The following is a 13,043-nucleotide window of genomic DNA, read 5'->3' on the forward strand; positions in this document are numbered from 1 at the left end:
GATCCCTGTTTGGGGAAGATCCCCTGGAGGAGGAAATGGCAACCCACTCCAGTATTCTTGCCTGGAGAATCTCATGGACAGAGGAGCTTGGTGGGCAACAGTCCATGGTGTTGCGTACAGTCAGACTCAGTATGACCCAGGTAAGACCACACTGCCAGCCTCCTTGTCAGGTGGAGCCTTGCTTGACATGCTGGATGAGTTCTGGGCAGTGGGATGAAGGGGAGTGACTTGGGCAGCATCCTCTTAAAGGGGTGGAGTGCGCCCTCTGCCTGTTCCTGGATCTTACTGGCGGGAATGCAGGGGTGATGGGAGGAGGTGGAACGTCCCCTCCAGACCACCAGTGGACGCACAGTGCTGAGAGAGGCAGCCCTGGACTCAAGAGAGAACCTTCTGCTTTATCTGAGCCACTCTGCTTTGGGATTCTTTCCACAGAGCAGACTTATCAGTTTCATACACAATGTATTTGCCAGTTGGGAAAGGATGAGAAGTTTTATAGATTTTTTTTTAAAAAAAATGTGCATTATAGAATCATGTTCAAGGATAAGAATGACTATAAGGTGATGAAGTATTTTAAACAAACAATAGAATAAGCGAATTCCAATACAGAATTCGTTCAATGATGATGTCATTTCAAGAGCTCTGAATATGTGTCTTCCATCTGCATCTACAGAGAATCCCACTGATCACTCAACCTACACTCTGTTCTGACCAAACATCCTGTCACCCAGTTTTTTGCACCAGGGTTGATCTAGGTCTTCTTAATGAGATGTACTCGTCATCTCTTAAGACATTCAGAAGCACGAGCTCTAAGTTCTGAAGGCTGTTTTCAGCAGTGGTAGCTCAAGTGAAGAAAGTGTTGCATTTCTCAAGGTCATTACTTTGAAGTGGAGTAAGTCTTCTGTTCTAAGTATCACTTTGCTGCACTGTCCTATAATCACACATCTGGTTGCTAGAACGTGTGTGAGACAATGCTGTTTTTCATTAGGAATGTCAGTAGTACATTTATCCTGCTCCAGTATGCTTGCCTGGAGAATCCCATGGACAGGAACCTCGTGGACTTCAGTCCATGGGGTTGCAAAGAGTCAGACTCGACTGACTAACACTTACACTTCTTCATAGACATAGTTCTTCAGAAGCTGCCTTTATGAATCCATCCCTTCTATTTTTCACTGGTTTGTGCTCTTATGTAAAAGTTGAGTGCCAAAAACCAAAACCATAAAGCTAGAAGTCCAGATAAGTGGGAAATTATTACCCATAAGCATGGGGATTAACAAATAACTTACATATTTTGTGCTACTGTTTTCTACATAATGAAGTCCAGCAATGGTATCTACTCAGACATAAGCCAATAGAGCCATAGAAACATCATTTAGTTTCGAGACAAAAATGCAAAAAAAATTTCATAGGAAATCACTGTTAAAATGTAGCTTGTACCAACAACCAAAAAAGGTAACCTAAATTGGAACAATATTAACTTTAGTTCTATCAAGCACAAAAAATGTAACTTTTTTTAAGGAGAAGCAGACACAACTGAGTGTTTTGGACTAGCAACAGATTTAGATGAAATACAGTAGGTCCTTGTTGGCTATCCATTTGAAATACAGCAGGGCATACATGTCCATCTCAAACTCCCTGACTACCCCTTCCCCTCCGGTAACCATAAGTCTGTTCTCCAAATGTATGTGTTTTGATGAGTCATTTTGTGCCACAACACCTGAAGCCCACAGGAGCCCTGAGTCTCCATAATGGGGACTGAGGAACGTGAAACACGGAATCATTCAAAGTTCTCTCTTGTAAGAAGCATAACTGTTTGCCTTTAAATGTTAGAAGTGCTTTTTCCCCAGAAGAAACATTAAAGTTCCATTTTCAAAATACCTGTGGTTTTCTTACCTACAATATATCTTTGGAAGGGGAAAAAAGGATTAAATGTTCTTAAATTTTACATCAAATGAAAAAAAAAAAAATGAGTACGTGTGTGTGTGTATTACAAAGCACATATAATCTCAGGTCTTCCAGTCTGGATGAAAAAATGCCATCAGCTTTGACCACGCAGGACCAGGTAAGACCAACCCGCCTGGGAAGTGGTTGGCTCCTGGGGGCGCCCCCTGTGGGGAAGCACAGCCTGAGATGACAAGGAAGAACTCGGATTTGGCTTCTTACCTCCCAGTGGCTGAATACCAGCTGTGGGCTAGCCAGGCCACTGGTCCTCTTCCGGATCTCATCGGCAAAGCCGAAGCTCTCAGCCACGGGCAGCACAGCCTTGATGATGAACATGTCTGTCCCCTCTTTCATCTCCTCCTGCAGTACTCGTCCTTCTCTCTTTGACAGGACCGCGTAGACCCGACCTGCAAAGCCGCACATCTTTTAAATTCACTGACCGGTTACCTGTCTTGAGCTGCACCGAGATGCGACTGTTCCTACACCCTCTTAACACTCTACTAATGATTAACTTTGATCCCAGTAATTCTGGCTTACCAAGGCATGGGAAATATCCAAGCATTTATTTAAAAGGATAAGCGTGACAATCACAGAAAAATTAGAAACAAGTAACAAAAGGTGAAATCACCCCAAAGTGCATTACCCAAGACAATCCCCTCCACACAGCATGGAAAGAGGGAGACCTTTAAAAGGACCCTGGGTACACTGTCACTAGCGGCTGTCTTTGAGTATGAATTCCAATGAGTTAGTGTGACTGGGCTTTATAAATGTTCAAAGTATTTTCACAGTTACAAGACATTATTAATGTGATGATGATAATTATAATGATGACAAGCTATTTGGGTCTAGTAAGCAAGCAACTGGCACAATGACATTTTTATACTAAAAATTAAAGCCATATATAAATGCTCGCTCATATTTAAGCTGATATTTCAGTGTTACAAGAATATGGGTTTTATTTCCCGAGAACTGTGTGTTTGGAATCTTTAACATCTGGTAAGAATTTTTGGCTTCTGGGCTTTGCAATGGCTCAGTGGTGAAGAACCCCCCTGCTATGGCAGGAGACCTGTGTTCAATCCCTGGGTCAGGAAGCTCCCCTGGAGGAGGAAATGGCAACCTACTCCAGTATTCTTGCCTCAAGAATCCCATGGACAGAGAAGCCTGGCGGGCTACAGTCCACGGGGTCACAGAGTCAGACATGACTGAGTACTACAGTCCATGTGGCGAGGAACTTGCTGGAGTGCGGGGATACCTTCAGCTGCCACTCAGACAAAATGCTTCTAAGGCCACAGTAGTCTACAAACGCGTTATCCTGGAGAATTGACACTGCAGTGAAGCAGAGTACCAGTCTCCTGGGACTACCACATGGAGTCCTGGACTCTGTCCTCCTCAACAACTGGGCAGGGAGCTGGTGTGGAGGTCGCCCACCCTGACTTACCATTTACTTTTTAGACTAGAAACTGAGTGTAGAGCAAAACTGTCTGAACTGGCAAACTTTTCTCTCTGACTCAGATTTCCCCCTGGTGGTGGTGATGAGGAAGGAGAAAGGAAAACCAATAGCAGGAAACCCATTGTGTCACAGGCTTAAAAAGACAAACAAAAGCTTAAAAACTCTGATGGGCCTTCCCATCTCCAGGCTTAGCAGAAAAACAAATTAAAAACGCCCACAGTGATGACAGGGACACCTGTCCTCTTTTCTAACCTGTGGAACGCCGTCCCCCAGCCCCGGCACCGCCCTCCCCATGTGCCCAAAGGAGCTGACACTGGCTTCTTCACTATGTGCTCTGTCTTCAGCACCCGGACTCAACCAGCTGCCCTGAGCTCTATTAAAACTGCTTCTTTTCAAATTTCAGCCATTTTCATATTGCCCCAGGTGGCACAGTGGTAAAGAACCCCCTGCCATCACAGGAAGACATGTGTTTGACCCCTGGGTTGGGAAGATCCCCTGGAGAAGGAAATGGCAACCCACTCCAGTATTCTTTCCTGGGAAATCCACTGGAGAGAGGAGCCTGGCAGGCTGTAGTCCGTGAGGTTGCAGAGAGTTGGACATGACTGAGCAACTAACACATACACCTCTTCATCAACCTAAGTGTCTTTTCCTCAATCCTCACTCTGTGACTTCTCTGCAGTTTCTGCAACTACTGATCAACACTCTGACACATCTCAACAATCTTAGGGCTACTTTCCTCTGACCCCTGGCCCTCTGACCATCGTTCTACTAATTCTTAAGGGTATGATTTCTTCCTAAGAGTATTCTTTGAGGCTCCAAGCTCTTCTCCAAACCAACTTTCCCTTCAGAGAGCCCCTTCATTTCTCATTGGTGTGGTTTAAATGATTAACTTTATGTCTGGGATGCCTGGGACTATTTCTTAGCCAGGCCTCTCACTTGACCTCTGATCCCACATTTACTGAGACACTGGCCCTCAGGGAATCTCCATGGTGGAGGGTGTGCTAAGTCACTCCGGTCCTGTCCCACAACCCCATGGGCCTTTAAGCCGCTTGAAGACAGCATCAGCCTTCTCTCCTCCAGGCTTTCTCTGACATGACCTTCCTCTTGCATCCTGACCACTCTCCTGTTTGAACTACTATTAATACAACTTATTTACATAGCTTTTAGAACACAGTATCTAGAAATGAAAGCAATATTTTAGATACAGTGTGAAAAGCTCTTGAAAAAAGCAGAACAATTAGTGTCTTTTTTTTTTTTTTCAATTAGTGTCTTTATTAGAGATTCCCCTCTGGGCTGTGCAAGATCTGCCTGAAATTCGTATGAGGGAAAAAAATTCATTGGAATTAGCCAGCGGGTGAACTAATCATCTTTATTTACTCTGCCACCTCATTCTAAGGGGAGTTTTAAGGTGGTTTATGGAAGTATAGCCCAAACAAGGGGGTAGGGCGGGAGAAAGAATGAGTGAACTGGGGCAAACGCACCATGAAGAGGTGGGCCAGTGGGGATGAGCCGCCTGACTCCATCCCACTGCAGGTTAGAAGCCCCTCCCCTTCCTTCATGGGATCAATAATTGTAACTGAAACTGAATGTAATTGATCATGTAAATTTGGCCCATTCCATCTTAATTCTGCTAAAACTAAAAAAACTGGGACACAGTGATAGATCACTGAACAAAGGGAAACAGCCACACAAAAAAAGAAAAAAACCTTCCAGATACACTAGGTGCTCATGACTGGTGTGTCTAATGCTTGAGAGCACTCAGGGACCCCCTCTACAGCCGCTGCTCGGCTGGGACACAAAAGCAGCCGCATCAATGAAGATTCGTGAGCCTGTGGCCCCTGACTGGGCATATTCTGATGCCTTCTTGACTGGGCATCTGCTCCATCACCCCGAGTCGTTGGTTCACTCACTCCAAGGAAACTCACTGTGCACCCAACTGTATGCAAGGCAGCAGGGGAGAGGCATCCTCCAGGATGGACAACAGCAACAGAAAGGTTAATGGCCTGGACTGGTTGTGATCAGGGCTCTGGTTTTAATGACTACACTATAAATGTCTCAGCCTGTACTCCAGGCCCTTTATGACCTGGCAGGAACCCAACACCCCAGCTCTTGAAACGGCCAGACCCTAGTGCACAGACCCTACGCTCTTAGCCAAGATAAACCGTGCACAGCCCACAGGACACGTTTGAGGTTTTTCCACTCTGAGCTCAGTTTCTCCAACTCAGAGCACACTCAGCCCAACTTTACAGTCAAATCCTTTCCATTGTTTAAAGCCCATTCAAAAACAACTTGCTCCATGAAGCAGTCTGTGAGATCCTAAGATCAAAATAATCTCTTCACCATTTGGGCCTCACCTGTTCTTTTGTGGCATTATAGATTCTTATGTATCAATACATATTTTCTTCTTCCAGGCTAGGCAGTAAGATTGGTCTGCAGATTCTACAATCTTTAGAGCTAAAGTTTGGCAATTAAAGTTGACATTTTTTTTTCTTTTCTTCTGAATTAGCAAAGGAGGCAGTGGTTCATAGCAATGTTTTCTCTAATAGGAAACTAATAGGAAACAAATAGGAAACAATGTGAATTTCCAATGTGGGGATGATGAGAAATAAACTACAGCATATCAGATTGACAGGATATTATGCAGAGGTTAAAATGCAAATTATGACTACTAAGTAGCCAAATGGAAGTGTGTTTATAAAGTAAATAACAAATGTAAAAAGCAAAACACCTATCAGCCTCTAGCTTAATATAAAAACAGCTATGCAAAATGTACTACTGTGGACAAAGATTGTACAAGAAAATGAAAAATGATGGGTTGATTTCCAAGAAGGAAGATTTTTCTTTCATCTTATGGTTTCTGTTACTCTTGGTGACACTTGTGGTTTAACTTCAACTAAACACACACACACACAGAAATCGGTGGGCACTTCTTATTCCTACTACACTAACTTCTCTTCCTTTTGTCACAGAACATCTAGACTGCTAAATCAAGCCAGTGCGGTTGACAGGATGCAGATGGTCTTTAACCAAACATGAGATAAAGTGTGCTGTGGACACAATGGGGAGTGTGGGCTGGTGGCTATAAGATAGATGGATTCAGCCACAAGTCTACAGGAAATGGATGTTAACCCTCACTCCCACCCAGGATGGATGTCCTGAGTTTAGAAGGATCAGTGCTCTGTTCACAGCTCTGTCCTTACTATGATAATCAGCTACTTAAAAACCCAGAAGGCATGGGATCAAATCCCAAGTTGACATGAAGTTGGCAAAGGTAAAACATATTTCGACAGGATTAGGATCACTATCTAAGAACCCAAATTAACAAGACACAATGTGGGTAAACGCAAGGTTTTACTGTTGGGTTCAGTCACCCAGTGGCCAGGATTAGAAATATAGGGCTGCACTTGCTATTGTTGGTGGTTAGTCCGTTCAGCTGTGTCCAGCTCTTTATGACCCCACGGACTGAAGCCCACCAAGCTCCTCTGTCCATGGGATTCTCCAGGGAAGAATACTGGAGTGAGTTGCCATTTCCGTTTCTAGGGTGTCTTTCCAGACCAGGGATAGAACCTGCATCTCCTGCAGTGACAGGCAAATTCTTTACCACCCAGGAAGCCCATTAATGCTGCAGAGCAGTTCCTAGAAAACCAACTAGAAAGGCATTTAAGTTCAACAGAAGTTTCTGGTGCTGCAGACAATTTAACATCTAGTTGATAAACACAAAATTACTCCATCCGTCAAAGCTTATTTCAAAGTTCAGTCACTTTCAAAAGACTTACTTGGTTTTGAATTTTGCTATCCAAATGTCTCATAAAATTTTGCCAAAAATTTGTACTTATTCACTAAATTCAATTGTATTTTACTAATTTTTACTAATTATATTTTACTAATTTTTTTTTTGTTTTACAAAATCAAGCTCTTGTCACCTTAACTCATCTCTCAAAGCAGGAACCATGCTTAACACAGCATTGGCATATACAGCTCAATGAATTTTTGTTGCACTGAATTATGAGATGCTGGTGAAATATAAAAAGAATTACAACTATGAAATAAAAATAGGTTATAAAAGTAAACAGTAGTACTAAGTAGGCTTCTGATACATTAAAATACATATATTTGTAACAGTATAAGCATCTGTCCCTAAAATAAGACAGAACTACAATAACTGTAGATGTGACTAAAACTAATAGTATCTAACAGAAAAGTCATCTTTTATATGTGAAGTTCTCACCCAAAGATAGAAAACAATGAAAGCATGAATGACAGATGTAAACAGCTGGAAGAAGAAATATGAAGAGAGACAATTTACTAGTTACATGATGATCAATTAAAAACACAAACCAATTCTGATGTCTATTCAAGCCCATTAAAAAAATTTTCACGGGTTAAAAAAATCCTAATAAAACTATACTGCTAGGAAAGTAGATTTTGCAAGCAAAGAAAGTCATTTTCTTGGTATTATTTCCCCAGACAAAACAATTATAAGATGATTATTTTTTCTGTAATATTTCCCATTTTGACCATAAGCAATTCTACACATTTATAAAAGGATTTCTAATTTCAGCAATCTGTGTAGAAAAAAGTTTTAAGAGACTAACTCATCTTACTAAATAAAAAGGCCCGAACTCATCCTTTCGTCAATTTTTTCTAATTCTTGGAGAGTTAAAGCAACTGGCAGGCTTCCCTGGTGGCTCAGGGGTAAAGAATCTGCCTGCAGTGCGGGAGATGAGGATTCAGTCTCCAGGCCGAAGTCTTCCTGGAAGATCGCTGACCATCCAGGTAGGAAGCAAAAAGTCTCAGGAATATAGAGATCTCCTCATTTCTTTCTCCAGTCATAGGTGGTGATTTAGAAAGAAAAAGTAAAACGTAAGAGAACACAAGAGCTGACTACCCTGACATACCTCTGATACTAAAAACCGGTTATCACAACCAAAGTATTCCCCCAAACAAGAGAAAACAGGTTTAGGAGGTAATTCTCTAGTTTAAGAAGGCTTCAAACCAATTAAAAAAAAAAAAAAGCAAATTCCAGATCAAATCTAAACACAGCTTTTTTTAAGGCAGTGGATAGGACAGTCGGTCGGTCTCTGAGAAATGTGTTATGAAGGCCAACCAGGGACAGTGGTACAAATGGTGTACAGTGGACCCTTGAACAACATAGGTCTGAACTGTGTGGGTCCACTTATACATCCACTTATCCATGGGTTTTTCTAAGTACATACTACGCTGTTGCTGTTTAGTCGCTCAGTTCTGTCCAACTCTTTATGACCCCATGGGCTGTAGCCTGCCAGGCTCCTCTGTCCATGGGATTCTCCAGGCAAGAACACTGGAGTGGGTGCCATTTCCTTCTCCAGGATCTTCCCAATCCAGGGATCGAACCCGTGTCTCTTACGTCTCCTGCTTTGGCAGGCAGATTCTTTACCACTGAGCCACCTGGGAAGCCCAAGCACATCCTACAGTACTACACAACCCGCATCTGAATCCACACATAGGAAGGCCAACTCTAAAGTAACATACGGATGTTCCGCTGCATGGTCAGTCAGTGCCCATAACCCCCGTGCTGTTCAAGGGTCAACTGTACTAACCCTTCTCCATGTTCACAGTTGAGATTTTTACCTGGATAAGGCAAGGCAAAGACATGTTCTGCTTTTAAGGGAGAAGATGGCAAAAAACCCTGAGGCTAAGATAAGCATCTCTTCCTAGAAAATGTCAGAACTGACTCTGCTGGCCAAGTGGAAAGTGCCAGGTGAAGATCAAAGAGCAGGATGACAAGAGATGCTCCAAGGACTGTGGGGCACGTGCAAGGGCCTGGTGGTGATCTCCTAACACAAACGAACACATGGGCACAGAGCACCAACTCCACAAAGGGACTCAACAGTCTGCCGGGGACTTCTGGTAAATGCCAACAGCTGAGCCTGGCTTCATTTGCTGTGCTGAAAAAGCTGTCTTCTCAGAAAGGTCAAATGCTGCTCCGAATGGATAATGCAAGGAGAGATGGCAATCTGGGGAAGAGACATGTTTTCCCGTTACCCTGGAAGTGCAGTGGAGAGACAGGCAGGCACAGACCTACGTGGACCCTGGACTTCAGGAAAGATCATTTCAAACACACAAAGGAAAAGAAAAAAAACGACAACAGTTTTCAGGATAACAAACCCTAAGATGAAACTCCTTTTTGGGAGGAATGGGAGTCTGAAAATATCAATCATGAATGATCCCAATGAGAAAAAAAGGAGGAAAAATCCTCCCCATCCAAAATAAAGCTGTCAGGTCACAGGAGGTACCTGCTGTGCCTCTGACTCCTGTTTTAAGAGGACACACACAGGAGATGGGAGAAGAAGAGGAAGACAGCAACTAAGACTTGGGGAGAGGGACACAGTATGTCCCAGATGGTGAAAACTAGAATAAGGCGAGCTGACCAAAATTACAGTTATAAGCAACAAAAGGGTCTTTTCCATGACTTTCAAAACAAGGCCGAGACACACTGACAACGTGGAGAGGCTAGTGTAATGTTAACAGAGGACAGTGGGGTAGCAGAGGCTGGTTCTCCGTACCTACGTTAACTCCATTTTCCCCAACAAGGAGACTGGAGAAGAAGCCAGAACAAGTAGAACAAACCTCATAGAGGAAATGCTGAAGTTCAAGACAGCTGAGAAGTTGACAAGCAACTTCTTAAACCTTCTTGAACCTTCTCAAACAAGTTCAAGTCTCCAAGACCAGAAATGTATCCTGTGGTCTTCAAGAAATCTGTCCTTTTCAGAACTTATACATAGCAGGGTAGCTGCCAAACTACACACTAAGTAACAAGTTTTTAAGGATAAAGGCACTGGATTCCATCAACTACAGACTAGAAAATCATATGCTAATTTCTTACAAAATTTTAAGAAAACATTATAAAGATTTGTATATATTTATACAAGCATGAGTTAAATGAAGACATGGACTTTCTAACACAAAGTTGTTATCAATCTAAGCTTATTTCTTCTGCTAACATGGCTCGTAAGTCGGTAATGAGGGGAATGCTATATACAGAAAGGACCTCACTTCATCAAAACATCTGATTGACCACTTCTCTTGTTTTGCATCATGGGGCATGCAGGATCTTAGGTGCCTGACCAGGGATTGAACTTGCGCCCCCCTGCAGTGCAAGTGTGGAGTCCTAATTCCTGGAGTGCCAGGGAAGTCCCTGATTCAATGCCTAGTGACCGTCCTTTCTCACCAGGACGCTTAAAAAAAAAAAATTGAAAAACGAATCAATGTGTTAAGATTATGGTTAAGAAATTGAGAATTTTCTTGGCCTTAAAAACTGCCAAGCTTCCTTCATTATTGTTGTAATGTCTGTTACTATTTTACACACACACACACAAAATCTAAGAAAAAAACATTACATAGACCCAGTTTCAGATCAGATCAGATCAGTTGTTCAGTCGTGTCCAACTCTTTGCGACCCCATGAATTGCAGCACGCACGCCAGGCCTCCCTGTCCATCACCAACTCCCGGAGTTCACTCAGACTCACGTCCATGAGTCAGTGATGCCATCCAGCCATCTCATCCTCTGTCATCCCCTTCTCCTCCTGCCCCCAATCCCTCCCAGCATCAGAGTCTTTTCCAATGAGTCAACTCTTCACATGAGGTGGCCAAAATACTGGAGTTGCAGCTTTAGCATCATTCCTTCCAAGAAATCCCAGGGCTGATCTCCTTCAGAATGGACTGGTTGGATCTCCTTGCAGTCCAAGGGACTCTCAAGAGTCTTCTCCAACACCACAGTTCAAAAGCATCAATTCTTCGGCGCTCAGCCTTCTTCACAGTTTACTCATATGTAAATACAAGGGTTCTAGTGGGACTACCGAAAAGAGCAATGGCACCCCACTCCAGTACTATTGCCTGGAAAATCCCATGGGCGGCGGAGCCTGGTAGGCTGTAGTCCATGGGGTCGCTAAGAGTCGGACACGACTGAGCAACTTCCCTTTCACTTTTCACTTTCATGCATTGGAGAAGGAAATGGAAACCCACTCCAGCGTTCTTGCCTGGAGAATCCCAGGGACGGGGGAGCCTGGTTTGCGTCCATCTATGGGATCGCACAGAGTTGGACACGACTGAAGCAACTTTGCAGCAGCAGCAGCAGCAGCAGAAGCAGCAGGACTACATCACTTCAGTTACTGAAATTTAAATGAAGCTTTTTGGGAAACAAAATAGGAAGAACAACAACAACAAAAAATTAAAAAAAGAAATGAAGTTGATCCTAACTCCTCACAAGTTAATGACAAGATGCAACTGCTGAGACTGCATTAAAAGAACGCTGTGCCACCTGTGGGAGGTAACAGCATGTCTGTGTTTGGTCCCGGTCAGATAGTATCTTAGGTTGCTTAATTTAAGAGGGAGGCTGACCAAATAAAGTATGTCTAAAGGACAGCAACTGGATTGATGAAAGGATTAAAAAAAAAAAAATCATATCCTGAAAACCAGCTGAAGGATAGGGAGAGTTTTCCCCTGGATGTAAAACTAGAAAATAAATGCTCCCCTCAAACATATGAAGTGCTATGCATGTGAGAGGGACCAATGGTGGGATGAAAGGCGAGACGCTGGCAGGAAACAAGACTTTTTGCTCAAAATGAGAAAGAAACTGTTTAATCTCAGAACTGGCTGTGAGCTACTCATCCACAGAAGTATTCAGAGTACCTGTCAGGGTAGGAGAGAGAGGAGGAGGCCTCTGAAGTCTTCTTCAAGGATCTGAAGGAATCAAGACCATCTGGTTCTAATTCTACCTTTACCTTTTAAATTAAGACGATTAAGCTGGCTTAAAACTCAACATTAAAAAAAAAACAAAATAAGATCATGGCATCTGGCCCCATCATTTCATGGCAAATAGAAGGAGAGAAAGTGGAAATAGTGACAGATTTTCTTTTCTTGGGTTCCAAAACCACTGCAGACAAGGACTGCAGCCATGAAATTAAAAGACACTTGCTCCTTGGAAGAAAAGCAATGACAAACCTAGAAAGCATATTAAAAAGCAGAGATATCACTTTGCCAATCAAAGTCCATATAGTCAAAGCTATGGTTTTTCCAGCAGTCATGTATGGATGCGAGAGTTGGATCTGAAAGAAGGCTGAGTGCGAAAGAATTGATGCTTCTGAACTGTGGTGCTGGAGAAGACTCTTGAGAGTCCCTTGGACAGAAAGGAGATCAAACCAGTCAATCCCAAAGGAAATTAACCCTGAACATTCACTGGAAGGACAGATGTTGAAGCTCCAAAACTGCGGCCACCTGATGTCAAGAGTCAGCTCCTTGCAAAAGATCCTGATGCTGGTAAAGACTGAAGGCGAAAGAAGAGGGCAGCAGAAGATGAGATGGTTAAACAGCATCACTGACTCAATGGACATGCTGCTTCTGCTGCTGCTAAGTCGCTTCAGTTGTGGCTGACTCTGTTCCCCACAGACGGCAGCCCACCAGGCTCCCCGTCCCTGGGATTCTCAGGAGTTTAAGCAAACTCCAGGAGACAGCGAAGGACAGAGGAGCCTGGTGTGCTGCAGTCCATGGGGACGCAAAGAGCTGGACATGACTTATCGACTGAACAACAATAACAATGGAAATGTGAAGAAAATCTGGGAATGGTCTAGACCAGTGTTCGCTGAACTCAACGATGGGTACCGTGAGATATTAACA

The 13,043-nt window shown here is 43.3% G+C and overlaps 1 protein-coding gene across 3 annotated transcripts in view; it reads right to left on the reverse strand.

Moving 5' to 3' along the window:
- EFL1 (elongation factor like GTPase 1) overlaps nucleotides 1–13,043 on the reverse strand; it is a 110,614-nt gene that overhangs the window by 4,635 nt on the left and 92,936 nt on the right. For all 3 annotated transcript variants that reach the window (XM_061394511.1, XM_061394509.1, XM_061394510.1), the window contains exon 19: nucleotides 2,161–2,345. In XM_061394511.1, the coding sequence (XP_061250495.1) occupies nucleotides 2,161–2,345 (185 nt within the window). The remainder of the gene's footprint in view (nucleotides 1–2,160; nucleotides 2,346–13,043) is intronic.

This window comes from Bos javanicus, chromosome 21 (genome assembly GCF_032452875.1).
Source record: "Bos javanicus breed banteng chromosome 21, ARS-OSU_banteng_1.0, whole genome shotgun sequence".
Classification (NCBI taxonomy): domain Eukaryota; kingdom Metazoa; phylum Chordata; class Mammalia; order Artiodactyla; family Bovidae; genus Bos; species Bos javanicus.